Source organism: Pseudophryne corroboree, chromosome 9 (assembly GCF_028390025.1).
Source record: "Pseudophryne corroboree isolate aPseCor3 chromosome 9, aPseCor3.hap2, whole genome shotgun sequence".
NCBI lineage: Eukaryota > Metazoa > Chordata > Amphibia > Anura > Myobatrachidae > Pseudophryne > Pseudophryne corroboree.
This window is the reverse complement of record NC_086452.1, coordinates 112,264,253-112,284,552: the sequence shown is the minus strand read 5'-3', so window position 1 is coordinate 112,284,552 and position 20,300 is coordinate 112,264,253. Positions and strand designations below refer to the sequence as shown.

The window sequence follows — 20,300 nt, the reverse complement described above, 5'->3', positions numbered from 1 at the left end:
AGAACCACTGGGGTACACGATTAACCCATTCATGCAGCTCCCATTTTATTGTATAGTCCCTACAGCTTCTACAAGTCAACAAGCTGATAAACCAAGGGTAAATATATCATCTAATGCACAGGATACACAGGATGATACAACAGATGACTCCATATACTCTGCTTCTCCTTATGAAGATCAAATAGGGTTTCAGCTCAGAAGATATAGCGGAGTTAATTGGAGCAATGAAGGCTATTCTGTCTCTAGAAGATTCAGTGGAGCCAGTAGTTAAAACCAAAGCACCTGTGTTTAAACGTCCCAGAACAGTGAGGGTTGAGTTTCCAGGGTCAGAAGAACCGACGGAAATTATGGAGGAACCTTGGGCTACGCCTAATAAGAAATATAGAATCCCAAGAAAATGGGATTCGTACTACCCCTTTCCAACTGGGGAGTGTTTAAAAAGAGAAGTGCCTCCTAAAGTATATACCCACGTCATTCGACTTGTGCGAAAATCTATTTTACCCATGCCACCACCACGGGTGCTCTAGCGCTAGGCTTTAGGGATCAGAAGGCGCCAGGAATAGTTTGAGGCTGTGATCTCTAGGGTTGATGCCAGCAGTGGGGAGTCAGACGCTCTACAGGTCGCTACCGCGAGGGATCTTGGTCGCAGCATGGCGCTGCGTCTGTATACACTAAAGTTTGACCGCTAAGAGACTGGGTCGCAGACAAAGCATCTGCATGCACTAACATTCACTGAGTGTCTGTGTCCAATCCTGGAGCGGCTGTGTAGACTAGTAGCGTCTGGATCCACTCAGCGGTTTGCTAACGTATTGATCGATCCTGGAAGTGGGGTGAGTCTCCCTGTATCCCACTCTACAGAGTAAGGGTTATACAGCACTAAAATTCTATCTACTATGTTAGTATGAATAGTTAAGTTTAGTGCCTATTGCATATGAGTTTTTGTACAATACTGTAGTATTCTCCGTAATTGCGTCTGAATTCCTTTAAATAACTGGATAAAACCGTAAATGTATGCCTACATACTTGAAATGTTTGTAGTTGATATTAGTCATACTGTATGAGCATATTATCATGTGGCTGACTGCTAGTGTGATTGCTGAGTTTATATAGGTTTGTCAGTGTTTCTTTTTCTAAACCTCAATGCTGGTGCTTGGGTTGGGGATCAGATTGATATCACTTTTTATGCAATATAAAGTGTGTTCAGTCACAGATTGTACAGTACTGTGGATGAGTTGATGATTTATCATGTCTAAGAGCGGCAAAGGTGACGAGGTTACTACAGTAACATCAGCACTTAAAACATGTTTATCCTGCAAGGTTGGGTTAATAACTCAATCCTTGGGAAATAATGGGTTGTGTGCAAATTGCTTGTCATTTCAGCAGACTACTAGGCAGATCCCTGTTCAACAACAAATAGATCCACCCTGGGCCATATTTGCACAGACTCTATCCAGTATAGCCGACAGGTTGGCCCCTGCAGCTCCTATCGCAGGAATAGGTTACACGGTTAACCCTTACATGCAGCTCCCATCTTATGGTATAGACCCTACAGGTTCTACAAGTCATCAAGCTGATAAACCGAAGGTACATATATCATCCAATTCGCAAGCTACACAGGAGGATACAACAGATGACTCCATATACTCTACTTCACCTTATGAAGAACAAATAGAGGGCTTCAGCTCAGAAGATATAGCTGAGTTAATTGGAGCAATGAAGGCTATTCTGTCTCTTGAAGATTCAGTTGATCCCTTAGTAAAATCTAAAGCACCTGTGTTTAAACGTCCCAGAACAGTGAGGGTAGAATTTCCAGGGTCAGAGGAACTGACGGAAATTATGGAGGAACCTTGTGCTACGCCCAATAAGAAATATAAAATCCCAAGGAAATGGGGTTCGAACTACCCTTTTCCAACTGGGGACTGTTTAAAAAGAGAAGTGCCTCCTAAAGTAGATACGCACGTCATTCGACTGGTTCGAAAATCCGTTTTACCTTTTGCATTCAACATCATTAAATGATGTCATAGACAGGAGAGTGGATGGTTTTTTGAAAAACATTTTTTTCCCCGTCAGGGGCAGTCATAAGGCCGGGTATGGCCTCGGCCTGGATGGCAAAAGCGGTAGTTGAATGGGCTGAAGAATTAGAGAATGGGCTCTTAGCACCTACTAGGGAGCAGGAGTCTCATATAGCTCATATTAAACAGGCTGCACTATTTTTAGAAGAAGCAGCAATGGATATGGGTACGATTGCTTCCAAAGCTTCAGCCTTAACGGTAGCCGCACGCAGAGCAATTTGGCTACGTACATGGAAAGCGGATTCCGAATCCAATAAGGTTCTGGAAGCTTTGTCTTTCTGGGAAGGAATTGAGACAGATTCTGGAGTCAGAAGCTGAATCCAAGAAGGTTAAATTTCCTGCCGGTTATACTCCTAAACCTAGGGGTTCAGGTTTTAGGCCATTTCGGTGGCATGGTAAATCAAAAGGTAAGAATGAACCTAAGCAAACCCAGTACAATAAGTCTGGTAAAACGAGGAAGCAGTGGGTCACTAGAGGGCCAGCTTCCAAACCAGAACAGAAACCATCAGCCTGAGGGTGTGGGCCTCCACTTGGGGGACTCCAAGGTAGGGGGCCCGTCTTCTTCAGTTTGCACACATGTGGCAGCAGTCGACAACAGACGCTTGGGTAGTGGTATCTCGGGGTTATGTTTTCCCATTCAAAAAACAGCCTCAAAGGTTTTTTTGTACCAGCCTGTCTCACATAGAGACGAGGGCCAGGGCACTGCAAGAGGCAGTTCACAAATAGCTGCGGTCAGGAGTAATTGTCCCAGTACCTCCGGAACAACGGAGGAAGTGGTTTTACTCCAACCTATTCTCGGGCCAGAAATCAAATGGGTTGTTTTGACCCATTCTCAATCTCAAAATGTTGAACAAATACATTTGGGTACCGAGGTTCCATATGGAAACCATTACGTTCCATAATTTTAGCCATGGAACCAGGGGATTACATGGTATCTCTGATATACAAGATTCTTACTTGCATGTGCCGATAGCATTGTTCCATCAGTGTTATCTCAGGTTCGCTATCCTCCAGCAACATTTTCAGTTTAAGCCTTACCCTTTGTGTTGGCTACAGTCCCCAGAGTATTCACCAAGATTATGGTGGTTATGGGGCAGCTTTAGCTTCGCAAACAGGGGATAAGAATTTTTCCATACCTCGATGATCGAATTGCTCTTGAGGGGTGTGGTGGTGTTTTTTTTTTTTTTTTTTTGTGCCCCTTTCTTTCTTCAGACTGGCAGCTCTGCCTCTGCCAGTCTGCACCGCGGGAGCTGCCGGCGGGGTCCCATCGCAGCGGCTTGGGCTGGTCCCCGTCCGAAGGAGACGCTGGCTCTCCGGAGATGGGCGGACACCGCTGCGTGTGGCGCGTGTCGGGGCCACTCCGTCGGCAGAAGATCCGGCAGCGGTAAGTTTACCCACACTCCCCAGTCCCGGCCGCAGCTCGCATTGCCGGCGGGGAATGCAGGTCTCCCCCGCTACGGTACACTAGCGCCTTTGCAAGTTTGAATTGGGCGCCATAACGGGTGTGGGGGATCTCAGCTCCCAACAGCCCCCGCGGTGGGATCTCAGCTCCCAACAGCCCCCGCGGTGGGATCTCGGCTCCCAACAGCCCCGGTGGCTCAGCGTGCGCTGGCGGCCATCTTCACAACGCTGCAGGGACGTTCAGCCTGGACAGTGAGCAGTTGCAGTGGGGTGTTTGGGGCACTAGGGGATCGTGTGAGGCACTTATAGTTTTTCTCTATCGTCCTAGTGGATGCTGGGGTTCCTGAAAGGACCAAGGGGAATAGCGGCTCCGCAGGAGACAGGGCACAAAAAGTAAAGCTTTAGGATCACGTGGTGTGCACTGGCTCCTCCCCCTATGACCCTCCTCCAAGCCTCAGTTAGGTTTTTGTGCCCGGCCGAGAAGGGTGCAATCTAGGTGGCTCTCCTAAAGAGCTGCTTAGAAAAGTTTAGCTTAGGTTTTTTATTTTACAGTGAGTCCTGCTGGCAACAGGATCACTGCATCGAGGGACTTAGGGGAGAAGAAGTGAACTCACCTGCGTGCAGGATGGATTGGCTTCTTTGGCTACTGGACATTAGCTCCAGAGGGACGATCACAGGTACAGCCTGGATGGTCACCGGAGCCTCGCCGCCGACCCCCTTGCAGATGCTGAAAAGAGAAGAAGGTCCAGAATCGGCGGCAGAAGACTCCTCAGTCTTCTTAAGGTAGCGCACAGCACTGCAGCTGTGCGCCATTGCTCTCAGCACACTTCACACGGCAGTCACTGAGGGTGCAGGGCGCTGGGGGGGGGGGCGCCCTGGGCAGCAATGAAAATCCTTTTTTTGGCAAAAAATACCTCACATATAGCCTCCGGGGCTATATGGAGATATTTAACCCCTGCCAGAATCCATTTTTAAGCGGGAGACGAGCCCGCCGAAAAGGGGGCGGGGCCTATCTCCTCAGCACACAGCGCCATTTCCTCACACAGTTCCGCTGGTCAGGAAGGCTCCCAGGCTCTCCCCTGCACTGCACTACAGAAACAGGGTTAAATCAAGAGAGGGGGGGCAAAATTTGGCGAAATTGTGATTTTATAAAAGCAGCTATAAGGGAGCACTTATTATAAGGCTATCCCTGTAAAATATAGCGCTTTGGTGTGTGCTGGCAAACTCTCCCTCTGTCTCCCCAAGGGGCTAGTGGGGTCCTGTCCTCTATCAGAGCATTCCCTGTGTGTGTGTGCTATATGTCGGTACGTGTGTGTCGACATGTATGAGGACGATGTTGGTGAGGAGGCGGAGCAAATTGCCTGTAATGGTGATGTCACTCTCTAGGGAGTCGACACCGGAATGGATGGCTTATTTATGGAATTACGTGATAATGTCAACACGCTGCAAGGTCGGTTGGCGACATGAGACGGCTGGCAAACAAATTTAGTACCTGTCCAGGCGTCTCAAACACAGTCAGGGGCGTTAAAACGTCCTTTTACCTCAGTCGGTCGACAGACACAGACACAGACACGGACACTGATTTCAGTGTCGACGGTGAAGAAACAAACGTATTTCCCTTTAGGGCCACACGTTACTTGTTAAGGGCAATGAAGGAGGTGTTACATATTTCTGATACTACAAGTACCACAAAAGAGGGTATTATGTGGGATGTGAAAAAACTACCTGTAGTTTTTCCTGAATCAGATAAATTAAATGAAGTGTGTGATGATGCGTGGGTTCCCCCCGATAGAAAATTATTGGCGGTATACCCTTTGCCGCCAGAAGTTAGGGCGCGGTGGGAAACACCCCTTAGGGTGGATAAGGCGCTCACACGCTTATCAAAACAAGTGGCGGTACCGTCTATAGATAGGGCCGTCCTCAAGGAGCCAGCTGACAGGAGGCTGGAAAATATCATAAAAAGTATATACACACATACTGGTGTTATACTGCGACCAGCGATCGCCTCAGCCTGGATGTGCAGAGCTGGGGTGGCTTGGTCGGATTCCCTGACTAAAAATATTGATACCCTTGACAGGGACAGTATTTTATTGACTATAGAGCATTTAAAGGATGCATTTCTATATATACGAGATGCACAGAGGGATATTTGCACTCTGGCATCAAGAGTAAGTGCGATGTCCATATCTGCCAGAAGATGTTTATGGACACGACAGTGGTCAGGTGATGCAGATTCCAAACGGCACAAAGGTGTATTGCCGTATAAAGGAAGAGGAGTTATTTGGGGTCGGTCCATCGGACCTGGTGGCCACGGCAACTGCTGGAAAATCCACCGTTTTTACCCTAAGTCACATCTCTGCAGAAAAAGACACCGTCTTTTCAGCCTCAGTCCTTTCGTCCCTATAAGAGTCATATCTGCCCAGGGATAGAGGAAAGGGAAGAAGACTGCAGCAGGCAGCCCATTCCCAGGAACAGAAGCCTTCCACCGCTTCTGCCAAGCTCTCAGCATGACGCTGGGACCGTACAGGACCCCTGGATCCTACAAGTAGTATCCCAGGGGTACAGATTGGAATGTCGAGACGTTTCCCCCTCGCAGGCTCCTGAAGTCTGCTTTACCAAGGTCTCCCTCCGACAAGGAGGCAGTATGGGAAACAATTCACAAGCTGTATTCCCAGCAGGTGATAATCAAATTACCCCTCCTACAACAAGGAAAGGGGTATTATTCCACACTATATTGTGGTACTGAAGCCAGAAGGCTAGGTGAGACCTATTCTAAATCTAAAAAATTTGAACACTTACAAAGGTTCAAATCAAGATGGAGTCACTCAGAGCAGTGATAACGAACCAGGAAGAAGGGGACTATATAGTGTCCCGGGACATCAGGGATGCTTACCTCCATGTCCCAAATTTGCCCTTCTCACTAAGGGTACTTCAGGTTCGTGGTACAGAACTGTCACTATCAGTTTCAGACGCTGCCGTTTGGATTGTCCACGGCACCCCTGGTCTTTACCAAGGTAATGGCCGAAATGATGATTCTTCTTCGAAGAAAAGGCGTCTTAATTATCCCTTACTTGGACGATCTCCTGATAAGGGCAAAGTCCAGGGAACAGTTGGAGGTCGGAGTAGCACTATCTCGGATACTGTTACAACAGCACGGGTGGATTCTAAATATTCCAAAATCGCAGCTGATCCCGACGACACGTCTGCTGTGCCTAGGGATGATTCTGGACACAGTCCAAAAAAAAGGTGTTTCTCCCGGAAGAGAAAGCCAGGGAGTTATCCGAGCTAGTCAGGAACCTCCTAAAACCAGGAAAAGTGTCAGTGCATCATTGCACAAGGGTCCTGGTAAAAATGGTGGCTTCCTACGAAGCAATTCCATTCGGCAGATTTCACGCAAGAACTTTTCAGTGGGATCTGCTGGACAAATGGTCCGGATCGCATCTTCAGATGCATCAGCGGATAACCCTATATCCAAGGACAAGGGTGTCTCTCCTGTGGTGGTTACAGAGTGCTCATCTTCTAGAGGGCCGCAGATTCGGCATTCAGGATTGGATGCTGGTGACCACGGAGGCCAGCCCGAGAGGCTGGGGAGCAGTCACACAAGGAAAAAATTTCCAGGGAGTGTGATCAAGTCTGGAGACTTTTCTCCACATAAATATACTGGAGCTAAGGGTAATTTTATAATGCTCTAAGCTTAGCAAGACCTCTGCTTCAAGGTCAGCCGGTATTGATCCAGTGGGAAAAACATCACGGCAGTCGCCCACGTAAACAGGGCGGCACAAGAAGCAGGAGGGCAATGGCAAAAACTGCAAGGACTTTTCGCTGGGCGGAAAATCATGTGATAGCACTGTCAGCAGTGTTTCATTCCGGGAATGGAAACTGGGAAGCAGACTTCCTCAGCAGGCACGACCTCCACCCGGGAGAGTGGAAACTTAATCGGGAAGTTTTTCCACATGATTGTGAACCGTTGGGAAATACCAAAGGTGGACATGATGGCGTCCCGTCTGAACAAAAAACGGGACAGGTATTGCGCCAGGTCAAGAGACCCTCAGGCAATAGCTGTGGACGTTCTGGTAACACCGTGGGTGTACCAGTCGGTGTATGTGTTCCCTCCTCTGCTTCTCATACTTAAGGTACTGAGAATTATAAGACGTAGAGGAGTAAGAACTATACTCATGGCTCTGGATTGGCCAAGAAGGACTTGGTACCCGGAACTTCAAGAGATGCTCACAGAGGACTTATGGCCTCTGCCGCTAAGAAGGGACTTGCTTCAGCAAGTACCATGTCTGTTCCAAGACTTACCGCAGCTGCGTTTGACGGCATGGCGGTGGAACGCCGGATCCTAAGGGAAAAAGGCATTCCGGAAGAGGTCATTCCTACCCTGGTCAAAGCCAGGAAGGAGGTGACCGCACAACATTATCACCACATGTGGCGAAAATATGTTGCGTGGTGTGAGGCCAGGAAGGCCCCACGAAGAAATTTCAACTCTGTCGATTCCTGCATTTCCTGCAAACAGGAGTGTCTATGGGCCTCAAATTGGGGTCCCTTAAGGTTCAAATTTCGGCCCTGTCGATTTTCTTCCAGAAAGAATTGGCTTCAGTTCCTGAAGTCCAGAAGTTTGTCAAGGGAGTATTGCATATACAACCCCCTTTTGTGCCTCCAGTGGCACTGTGGGATCTCAACGTAGTTCTGGGATTCCTCAAATCACATTGGTTTAAAACCAGTCAAATCTGTGGATTTGAAGCATCTCACATGAAAAGTGACCATGCTCTTGGCCCTGGCCTGGGCCAGGCGAGTGTCAAATTGGTGTTTTTTTTTCTCAAAAAAGCCCATATCTGTTTGTCCATTCGGACAGGGCAGAGCTGCGGACTCGTCCCCAGTTCTCTCCCTAAGGTGGTGTCAGTGTTTCACCTGAACCAGCTTATTGTGGTGCCTTGCGCCTACTAGGGACTTGGAGGACTCCAAGTTGCTAGATGTTGTCAGGGCCCTGAAAATATAGGTTCCAGAACGGCTGGAGTCAGGAAAACTGACTTGCTGTTATCCTGTATGCACCCAACAAACTGGGTGCTCTTGCTTCTAAGCAGACTATTGCTAGTTGGATGTGTAATACAATTCAGCTTGCACATTCTGTGGCAGGCCTGCCACAGCCAAAATATGTAAATGCCCATTCCACAAGGAAGGTGGGCTCATCTTGGGCGGCTGCCCGAGGGTCTCGGCTTTACAACTTTGCCGAGCGGCTACTTAGTCAGGGGCAAACACGTTTGTAAAATCCTACAAATTTGATACCCTGGCTAAGGAGGACCTGGAGTTCTCTCATTCGGTGCTGCAGAGTCATCCGCACTCTCCCGCCCGTTTGGGAGCTTTGGTATAATCCCCATGGTCCTTTCAGGAACCCCAGCATCCACTAGGACGATAGAGAAAATAAGAATTTACTTACCGATAATTCTATTTCTCGGAGTCCGTAGTGGATGCTGGGCGCCCATCCCAAGTGCGGATTATCTGCAATACTTGTACATAGTTACAAAAATCGGGTTATTATTGTTGTGAGCCATCTTTTCAGAGGCTCCGCTGTTATCATACTGTTAACTGGGTTCAGATCACAGGTTGTACAGTGTGATTGGTGTGGCTGGTATGAGTCTTACCCGGGATTCAAAATCCTTCCTTATTGTGTACGCTCGTCCGGGCACAGTATCCTAACTGAGGCTTGGAGGAGGGTCATAGGGGGAGGAGCCAGTGCACACCACCTGATCCTAAAGCTTTACTTTTTGTGCCCTGTCTCCTGCGGAGCCGCTATTCCCCTTGGTCCTTTCAGGAACCCCAGCATCCACTACGGACTCCGAGAAATAGAATTATCGGTAAGTAAATTCTTATTATTAACCGTGCCTAATATTGCACTGTACCGTGCAGGGTTCAAAGGGCTGGTGTGGCTGCACTCCTCTGCTTCTCCCCACCACCCCTCTCCCCTCCCCCCCCCTTCTGCCTATTACTGTGGCTGGATGACAGGTGCTGGCAAAGGTTCCAAGGCTGCACAAAATTTTTCAGTGCCAGAAATGTTCTGCAAAGTTTTCTCAGGGACAGTCTGAGAATTCCCTGTTATGTGAGGATTGAGGGTCGGAGCCATCATCACAGCTGCAGAGCACTCCTGTTTGGACAACACAGCTTACAGAGGTTATGCCTCAGTTAACTAGGGAACTGCGGGCTTCTCATGAAAATAGAGAGGAGGCCCGGTTCCAACAGCTTTTCCAGATGCCTGAGCCGGAACCTGCAGGGGCTCGGTCCCTGGCAAAATCAGTTGAAGGGCTCTCTAGGTTGGTGCTCCCTTCCCAGGCCTCGTCCTTAACTTCCCCTCCCCAGGTTTCAAAAAAGAGGTTGCTAGCCTCAGTGTTATGCGAATCTGATGATGAGATGCCTCTACTGGAAGAGGCGGTGGTAGATGTACAGGATACTGATGACGATCAGGTGTATGAGAACTCTGAACCTGTGGCTCGGGGTATTGAGGTGCTTATTACAGCTGTTCGCTCAGTATTGCAGGTAGAGGAGACTGATCAGGATGCCTTACGTCCTTCAAGGTTTGGCACCAACCAGAGACGGCTGGCGACCTTTCCAGTTTCGGAGGAGCTGGATGCGCTCATGACTGCAGCTTGGAAACATCCGGATGCAAATTTCAGTTATCAAAGAAAATATCTTCCTATCCTTTCCTGCAGATAGCAGGAAGCGTTATGAGATCTCTCCGATTGTGGATACTTCGGTGTCTCGTCTGTCCAAGAAGACTGTTCTGCCGGTTTCTGGAGCGACTTTGCTGAAGGGAGCGTCTGATAGGAAGTTGGAAACCACCTTGAAGACTATTTACTCGGCGGCGGGGGTTTTACATCACCCGGCGCAGGTAGGTTGTTGGGTCAACAAGGCTGTGAAAGCTTGGGCGGAACAATTGTCCTGAGGACTACGTGATGATTTAACTCCGGATCAGCTGATACCGTTGGCGGAACACATTCGCAAATCGGCCCTTTATCTTTGCGAGGTGTCCAAGGACGTCTGTATCCTCGGAGCCAGGATTTCCGCTTTGGCAATTTCGGCTAGCAGAGCTCCCTGGCTGCGTTAATGATAGGCGGATGCTGAATCCAAGAGGGCAGCAGAAGAGTTGCCCTTTACGGTAGAGGTCCTGTTCGGTAAGGATCTTGATGCCTGGATTTCTCAGGCCACTGGAGGTAAGTCGACTTATCTTCCATCTGCTGCTCCAGCCTCTCGGAGGCCCTATACGGGTCCGTCCTTTCGTGCCCCTTCCGGTTTTCGAGGCTAGACCGGGGGCGGAGCTTCCGTCTCACGTGGTCATAGAGGTAGGAGCAAAGGCAGAGGTTCCACAGCCTCAACCCAGCCAGAAGGTAAGTCCTCCACCAATCCCACCGCATGACGGGCTTCCCTCCCACCTGGGGGATCACAGGATGGGAGCTCGTTTGGGATTTCAGGGAAGCCTGGGTACAATCCTGTCCAGATGCCTTGGGTCAGGGATCTCATCACTTGCGGTTACAAGCTTGATTTTCAAACCTGACCGCCTCAGCGTTTCTTCACCACGGATTTGCCAGTTTCCGACGACAGTCGACTTGCAGGCGGCGGTCCAGAAGCTTTTGTCTGCAAAGGTACTGATCCCTGTTCCCTCATCATCGAAAACAGGGCTATTACTCAAGCCTGTTTCTCAAACCGAGGGCGGATGGCTCGGTCTGGCCAATTCTGAACTTGAAGTATCTCAATCCGTTTAGATGGAGTCCCTTCAGTCTGTTGCTGGGTTGGAGCAAAACGAGTTTCTGGCGTCCTTGAACATCAAGGATGCATACTTGCATGTTCCCATTTGGCCTCCTAATCAGGCTTTTCTCCGGTTTGCGATACAGGACGCTCATTTCCAGTTCCAGGCCCTTCTGTTTGGTCTCTTCTGCTCCCAGGGTGTTCACAAAAGTCATGGCAGTCATGATGGCCCAACTTCGGAGACAGGGTGTGACGATTGTCCCCTATCTGGACGTTCTGCTGCTGAAGGCGCACTCTGCAGACCTGTTGCGTCAGAATATCCGGATAACTCAGGACCTTCTGTTTCGGCACGTGTGGATCCTGAACTTCCCAAAGTGTCAATTATGCTCCTCACAAAGGTTGCTGTTCTTGGGAATGATACTCGACACGGTCCGTCAGAAGGTTTTTCTTCCTCTGGACAAGATCCTCTCTTCAGATGTTGGTGAGGTCGGTACTTCGACACCGTCGCATATCTGTGCATTCGCCTTCTGGGGAAGATGGTAGCGGCGTTCGAAGCTCTTCCATACGGACGTTCCACTCTCGACCCTTCCAACTGTGTCTTCTACATCAGTGGTTACGGTCTCCTCTATTTCTTCATCAGCGGGGGACGCTGTCTCCAAAAGCACGGGTGTCTCTCCGCTGGTGGCTCAATTCGACTCGTCTGTTGGAAAGAAGGCGGTTCGGCGTTTGGGATTGGACTGTCCTCACCACAGACGCAAGTCTGTAAGGCAGGGGGGCGATGACCTTGGAACGTCTGTTTCAGGGACGCTGGTCAATGCACGAATCTGCTCCTACCATAAACATTTTTGAGCTACGGGTGGTGTAAAACGCCCTGCTTCAGGCACATCACCTGCTTTGTGGGCTGGCTGTCGGAGTTCCGTCCGACAACGGTAGCGTAAGGGCGGCACTCGTAGCGATGCGGGAGGTCACCAACATCCTCCTCTGGGCAGAGGAAAATGCTTTTGTCAAGTTCTACAAGTTTGATACCCTGGCCAAAGAGGATACCCAGTTTGGGCAGGCGGAGCAGCAGCAGTCTCCGCACGTTCCTGCCTGTTCTGGAAGCTTTGGGACATCCTCATCATCCCTTATGGATGCTAGAGAAAATAGGATTTTAAATACCTACCAGTAAATCCTTTTCTCATAGTCCCATAAGGGATATTGGGCGCCCGCCTCAGTGCGTGGACTTTTCTGCAGGGTCTTGATCTGTAGTTACCTGTTCAGCTCTTGCTGTTGTTGCCAGCTGTTGGCTGGTTTTTGTATGTTAGTGGTGTGCTGGTGTCTAAATCTCACCACCTTCGAGCACATTTTTACCTATAACTGCCTGTAGGAGGAGGCATAGAGGGGAGGAGCCAGCACACCCAGTTAAAGAAATTTAAAGTGGACTGGCTTCTTTGGACCCAGTCTATACCCCATCGTACTAGTTTTTCTTATATCCCTTATGGACTACGAGAAAAGGATTTACTGGTAGGTATTAAAATCCTGTTTGCATTGTATGTCACTGTGTGCTAGTTCTGCTGTTTAACGTTTCTTTTCAGCTGTATCATATATTTCTATCACTGTTATTTCTGTAGCCTGTAAACAGGTGCTTCCAGGGCTATTTCTCACAGCACATACTTGGCTGTGTTCAGTCACATACCATACCCTGAATATCCAATTTCAGAGTGTTAAGAAGCCCATATTGTTTTACTGACATTTCTAACAAAAAGGGTCGCAAACGAGCGTAATCCCCTGTGTTGCTCTCATGTAGAGTTTGCCTGGCAGGTTTATCTCTGGAGGATGTTATACAGCTTCTAGTCAGTCCACACCACCTGCCCAGCTAACTTTCAACTATTATGTACACCCTACCATGGGGCCCCTCTATGTCGCTACCACACAATATAGTACCAATAGTTAATTCACCTGGGGTGGATACCTTGTCTGCTCAAGTTCAACAGCTAACGCACACTCTGACCAGACAAACGGCCCTGACTATGCCTAAACATGCCACCGGTTCCTCTAGTCAGGCTACGTCGTCATCTCAATCCACTGTCTTATCCGATGTGTTATCAGAGGAAGAGGGTGAGGATGCAGCTCCCTCTGTCAGATTCCTGTGCAGCAGCGTAGGAGGCTCCCTTTCTGGTAGATGTGCCTGCTCTAGTTGAAGCTGTTAAACAATTTCTTCAGCTTTCTGAAGAGGAACTCAGATCTGTTGATAAGATAACTGATTTAAAAAGCAAAAGATTATGAAATCAATTCCCACATTCTGATAATTTAATGGAAATTAGACAGAAACCCTACAACACTTCTGTTAAAAAGTTCCCTTTGTCTACGCGTGCATTAGCTCACTATGCTCTGCCTGCAGCAGTGTGAGCAAAGTGGGAAACTACACTTCCTGTGTGTTCTCATGTCACACGTCTGGTGGTGACATCCAGTTTGCCAGTCACAACAGTCTCCTCACTGAAGGATCTGATGTATAGATGAATACACAATTGTCTAAAATCCTGTTTTATTCTTACACAGGGGCTATTCATAGGCCTACAGTGGCTGCTTCCTTGGCCGCAAAGGCTATCGAAGCATGGTTACAGGCAATTGAAGAGGAACTGCCTTCAGATATGTCTGATTAATGCAGGATGTACCTCGATCATGTTAAGACCACAATTGCTTACATTGGGGCAGCATTGTCAGAGGCTGGAGTTCTAGCAGCAAAGGTGTTTGCAACATCTGTGCCTGGCATGAGGTATTCTTTGGCTGTGTTTTTTGGAAAGTAGATTGTTTCCAAGAAAACCACCCTTTATGGGAGATATTCGGTTTGGTGAATAGCTAATCAAGATTGTGACTTGATTAGCGGCTGCCACAAACAGCCTTTCTGCCCTCTGCTCCTACTCAGCGGCTGAAAAGCTCCACTGTTTGTACCTTTCGTCCACAGGGAAAAGCATAAGGACAGGTGTTTCCTAGGAAAGCACTCTACAGTGATTTCTAAGCCCAAGGCCAAGCAATCTTGGGCTTCACGTCCCCAAGGTCAAACTATCTTTCCCAGCAGTCCAGGCTCCTACTCCCCTATATTATACCCCCAGCCATTGGCAGCCAGGTTTAGTTTGGTGCCTGCAGGAGTGGCCACTGTGTTAGATTGATGCTTTTATGCAGCTGCCTTCTGTTATTCCTTTTCTTAAACTTTTATTTCTTTTTACAGAGGGGGCAATGCTAGGCGTCCTACAGGATTGAGACAAAGGGATTTATCGGTAAGTACCAAAATCTTGTTTTTTATGATTTTTGTGCATTAAACAAAGTTTGTATACACTGAACCATCAGAAAGCAACGATGGACCTAAGTCAGAGTTGTATGCTATGCTGATGTTTTTGCAATTGAGTGATTATTGGTAGACTGCAAATGCTCTGCAATCGCACAACGCATGTGCAAAGGCACTTCCTCCCACGTCCTAGGGGACACTGGATGGTAATATTGTCAATAAAAATACTGGTTACCTTATCTATCTGAGGTTCTAATTTCTGCCCAGCTAAGCTCTGCTTTAGCTGATTGAGGCAGGAGTGTGCTGGTTTCTCTCCCTCTCACTCCATCCATCCAGGCTGTAAATACTGTGTATATTTCACTGGTCCACCACTACACCCCAATGTTTCCTTGTGGACCCTATGTACTTTACAGAAAGGGAATTAACAAAGGGAAGTCTACCATAACTCTACTAACTAGTAGTTGCATAGCGTAGAAAATCACAATTTCAACTCTAAGGCCTATTGTCACTAGAACAGTTGTGCTAAAAAAAATTGTGCTTCTGACTTTTGGATATGAGAGACTCAACCAGTGCTCCGTTAAATAGAACATGGTATTTCCTGACCACTTTCCTGTTCAGTGGCATCCACTATACAGTTTTTTGCCATTAACATGCCTTTTTCTCTAACGTCCTAAGTGGATGCTGGGGACTCCGTAAGGACCATGGGGAATAGCGGCTCCGCAGGAGACTGGGCACATCTAAAGAAAGCTTTAGGACGAACTGGTGTGCACTGGCTCCTCCCCCTATGACCCTCCTCCAAGCCTCAGTTAGATTTCTGTGCCCGACGAGAAGGGTGCACACTAGGGGCTCTCCTGAGCTTCTTAGTGAAAGTTTTAGTTTAGGTTTGTTATTTTCAGTGAGACCTGCTGGCAACAGGCTCACTGCATCGAGGGACTAAGGGGAGAAGAAGCGAACTTACCTGCGTGCAGAGTGGATTGGGCTTCTTGGCTACTGGACATTAGCTCCAGAGGGACGATCACAGGTTCAGCCTGGATGGGTCCCGGAGCCGCGCCGCCGGCCCCCTTACAGAGCCAGAAGAGCGAAGAGGTCCGGAGAAAGCGGCGGCAGAAGACGTTCCTGTCTTCAAATAAGGTAGCGCACAGCACTGCAGCTGTGCGCCATTGCTCTCAGCACACTTCACACTCCGGTCACTGAGGGTGCAGGGCGCTGGGGGGGGCGCCCTGAGACTCAATAAAACATGACAGAAATACCTTACATGGCAAAAAATGCATCACATATAGCTCCTGGGCTATATGGATGCATTTAACCCCTGCCAGAATATACAAAAAACCGGGAGATAGGCTCCGCCCCCTTTTCGGCGGCCTTATCTCCTCAGCACACTGGCGCCATTTTCCCTCACAGCTCAGTTGGAGGGAAGCTCCCTGGCTCTTCCCTGCACTACAGAAAGGGTTAAAAAAAGAGAGGGGGGCACTATTTAGGCGCAGTATTAAAACATACAGCAGCTATAAGGGGAAAAACACTTATATAAGGTTATCCCTGTATATATAGCGCTCTGGTGTGTGCTGGCATACTCTCCCTCTGTCTCCCCAAAGGGCTAGTGGGGTCCTGTCCTCTATCAGAGCATTCCCTGTGTGTGTGCTGTGTGTCGGTACGTTTGTGTAGACATGTATGAGGAGAAAAATGATGTGGAGACTGAGCAGAGTGTCTGTAACAGTGATGTCACCCCCTAGGGGGTCGACACCTGAGTGGATGTACTGTTGAAAATTACGTGACAGTGTCAGCTCTATATAAAAAAAAAAAAGTGGTTGACATGAGACAGCCGGCTACTCAGCTTGTGCCTGTCCAGACGTCTCATAGGCCGTCAGAAGCGGCCGTTACCTCAGATGGCAGATACAGACGCCGACACGGATACTGACTCCTGTGTCGACGGTGAAGAGACAACCGTGATTTCCAGTAGGGCCACACGTTACATGATTGAGACAATGGCAAATGTTTTTATACATTTCTGATAATACGAGTACCACCAAAAAGGGGTATTATGTTCGGTGAGGGAAAAACTACCTGTAGTTTTCCTGAATCTGAGAAATAAAATGAGGTGTGTGATGATGCGTGGGTTTCCCCCCCGATAACAATTGATAATTTCTTAAAAAGTATTGGCTGCATACCCTTTCCCGCCAGAGGTTAGGGTGCGTTGGGAAACACCCCCTAGGGGGGATAAGGCGCTCACACGCTTGTAAGAACAAGGGCTCTACCCTCTCATGAGATGGCCGCCCTTAAGGATCCTGCTGATAGAAAGCAGGAGGGTATCCAAAAAGGTATTTACACACATACTGGTGTTATACTGCGACCAGCTATCGCCTCAGCCTGGAGGTGCAGTGCTGGGTGGGCATGGTCGGATTCCCTGACTGGAAATATTAGGATAGTATATTATTGCCTATAGAGCATTTAAAAGATGCATTTCTATATATGCATGATGCACAGCGGAATAATTGCCGACTGGCATCAAGTATAAGTGCGTTGTCCAATTCTACCAGTAAAATGGTCAGGTGATGCGGATTCCAAACGGCATTTGGAAGTATTGCCTTTGAAAGGGGACATTTGGGGTCGGTCTTTTAGACCTGGTGGCCACGGCAACAGCTGGGAAATCCACGTTTGTACCCCAGGTCGCCTCTCAAAATAAGACGCCGTATTATCAGGCGCAGTCCTTTGTTGGCAAGCGGACAAAAGGTTCCTCTTTTCTGCTCGTGACAGAGGGAGAGGAAAAAGGCTGCAGAGATCAGCCAGTTCCCAGGAACAGAAACCCTTTCCCGCCTCTGCCAAGCCCTCAGTATGACGCTAGGGCTTTACAAGCTCAGGCACGGTGGGGGCCCGTTCTCAATGAATTTCAGTGCGCAGTGGGCTCACTCGCAAGTAGACCCCTGGATCCTTCAGGTAATATCTCAGGGGTACATATTGGAATTCGAGACGTCTCCCCCTCGCCGTTTCCAAAAGTCTGCTTTACCGGCGTCTCCCTCTGACAGGGAGGCAGTTTTGGAAGCCATTCACAAGCTGTATTCCCAGCAGGTGATAATCAAGGTACCCCTCCTGCAACAGGGAACGGGGTATTATTCCACACTATTGTGGTACCGAAGCCAGACGGCTCGGTGAGACCGATTCTAAATCTAAAATCTTTGAACACTTACATACAGAGGTTCAAATTCAAGATTGAGTCACTCAGAGCAGTGATTGCGAACCTGGAAGAAGGGGACTACATGATGTCTCGGGACATCAAGGATGCTTACCTTCATGTCAAAATTTACCCTTCTCACCAAGGGTACCTCAGGTTATGGTACAGAACTGTCACTATCGGTTCAGACGCTGCCGTAGGGATGGTCCACGGCACCCCGGGTCTTTACCAAGGTAATGGCCGAAATTATATCCCTTCGAAGGAAGGGAATTTTAGTTATCCCTTACTTAGACGATTCCCTGATAAGGGTAAGATCCAGGGAACAGTTGGAGGTCGGTGTAGCACTATCTCAGGTAGTGTTGCGGCAGCACGATTGGATTCTCAATATTCCAAAATCGCAGCTGGTTCCGACGACTTGTCTTCTGTTTCCTAGGGATGATCCTGGACACAGTCCAGAAAAAAGGTGTTTCTCCCGGAAGAGAAAGCCAGGGAGTTATCCGAGCTAATCAGGAACCTCCTAAAACCGAACCAAGTCTCAGTGCATCAATGCACAAGGGTTCTGGGTAAAAATGGTGGCTTCCTACGAAGCAATCCCATTCGTTAGATTCCACGCAAGAACTTTCCAGTGGAACCTACTGGACAAATGGTCCGGGTCGCATTTTCAGATGCATCAGCGGATAACCCTGTCACCAAGGACAAGGGTATCCATCCTGTGGTGGTTGCAGAGTGCTCATCTTCTAGAGGGCCGCAGATTCGGCATTCAGGACTGGGTCCTGATGACCACGGATGCCAGCCTGCGAGGCTGGGGAGCAGTCACACAGGGAAGGAATATCCAGGGCTTAGGGTCAAGCCTGGATACATCACTTCACATAAATATCCTGAAGCTAAGGGCCATTTACAATGCTCTAAGCTTAGCGAGACCTCTGCTTCAAGGTCAGCCGGTGTTGATCCAGTCGGACAACATCATGGCAGTCACCTACGTAAACAGACAGGGTGGCACAAGAAGCAGGAGGGCAATGGCAGAAGCTGCAAGGATTCTTCGCTGGGCGGAAAATCATGTGATAGCACTGTCAACAGTATTCATTCCGGGAGTGGACAACTGGGAAGCAGACTTCCTCAGCACGACCTCCACCCGGGAGAGTGGGGACTTCACCCAGAAGTCGTCCACATGATTAAAAAACTCGACAGGTATTGCGCCAGGTCAAGAGACCCTCAGGCAATAGTTGTAGACGCTCTGGTAACACCGTGGGTGTACCAGTCAGTGTATGTGTTCCCTCCTCTGCCTCTCATACTCGAGGTACTGAGATTGATAAGATGGAGAGGAGAAAGCACTATATTCGTGGCTCCGGATTGGCCAAGAAGGACTTGGTAACCGGAACTTCAAGAGAGGCTCACGGAGGATCCTTGGCCTCTACCTCTAAGAAGGGACCTGCTCCAGCAAGGACCCTGTCTGTTCCAAGACTTACCGCGGCTGCGTTTGACGGCATGCCGGTTGAACACCGGATCCTGAAGGGAAAAAAAAAAAAAGGCATTCCGGATGAAGTCATCCCTATCCTGATCAAAAGCCAGGAAGGATGTAACCGCAAAAACATTATCACCGCAATTGGCGAAAATATGTTGCGTAGTGCGAGGCCAGTAAGGCCCGACGGAGGAAATTCAACTGGGTCGATTCCTACATTCCTGCAAACAGGAGTGTCTATGGGCCTGAAATTGGGGTCCATTAAGGTTCAGATTTCGGCCCTGTCAATTTTCTTCCAAAAAAGAACTAGCTTCAGTCCCTGAAGTTTAGACGTTTGTAAAAGGGGTACTGCATATACAGCCTCCTGTTGTGCCTCCAGTGGCAATTTGGGATCTCAATGTAGTTTGGGTTCCAAAAGTCACATTGGTTTGAACCACTTAAATCTGTGGAGTTAAAATATCTCACATGGAAAGTGGTCATGCTGTTGGCCCTGGCCTGGGCCAGGCGCGTGTCAGAATTGGCGGCTTTATCCTGTAAAAGCCCTTATCTGATTTTCCATTCGGACAGGGCGGAATTGAGGACTCGTCCTCAGTTTCTCCCTAAGGTGGTTCCAGCGTTTTCACCTGAACCAACCTATTGTGGTGCCTGCAGCTACTAGGGACTTGGAGGAATCCAAGTTGCTGGATGTTGTCAGGGCCCTGAAAATATGTTTCCAGGACGGCTGGAGTCAGGAAATCTGACTCGCTGTTTATCCTGTATGCACCCAACATGCTGGGTGCTCTTCCTTCTAAGCAGACTATTGCTCGTTGGATTTGTAGTACAATTCAGCTTGCACATTCTGTGGCAGGCCTGCCACAGCTAAAATCTGTAAAAGCCCGTTCCACAAGGAAAGTGGGCTCATCTTGGGCGGCTGCCCGAGGGGTCTCGGCTTTACAACTTTGCCGAGCAGCTACTTGGTCAGGGGCAAACACGTTTGCTAAATTCTACAAATTTGATACCCTGGCTGAGGAGGACCTGGAGTTCTCTCATTCGGTGCTGCAGAGTCATCCGCGCTCTCCCGCCCGTTTGGGAGCTTTGGTATAATCCCCATGGTCCTTACGGAGTCCCCAGCATCCACTTAGGACGTTAGAGAAAATAAGAATTTACTTACCGATAATTCTATTTCTCATAGTCCGTAGTGGATGCTGGGCGCCCATCCCA

General features: G+C 48.7%; 2 protein-coding genes across 2 annotated transcripts in view; both read left to right on the top strand.

The window, feature by feature from the left end:
• Positions 1-20,300, top strand: part of LOC134957687 (ATP-dependent RNA helicase A protein-like) — a 699,701-nt gene that overhangs the window by 430,724 nt on the left and 248,677 nt on the right. The window lies entirely within an intron of this gene.
• The window catches only part of LOC134957689 (ATP-dependent RNA helicase A protein-like), a 141,581-nt gene that overhangs the window by 71,536 nt on the left and 49,745 nt on the right, over positions 1-20,300 (top strand). The window contains exon 8 of the mRNA XM_063939768.1: positions 14,419-14,467. Within this exon, the coding sequence (XP_063795838.1) occupies positions 14,419-14,467 (49 nt within the window). The remainder of the gene's footprint in view (positions 1-14,418; positions 14,468-20,300) is intronic.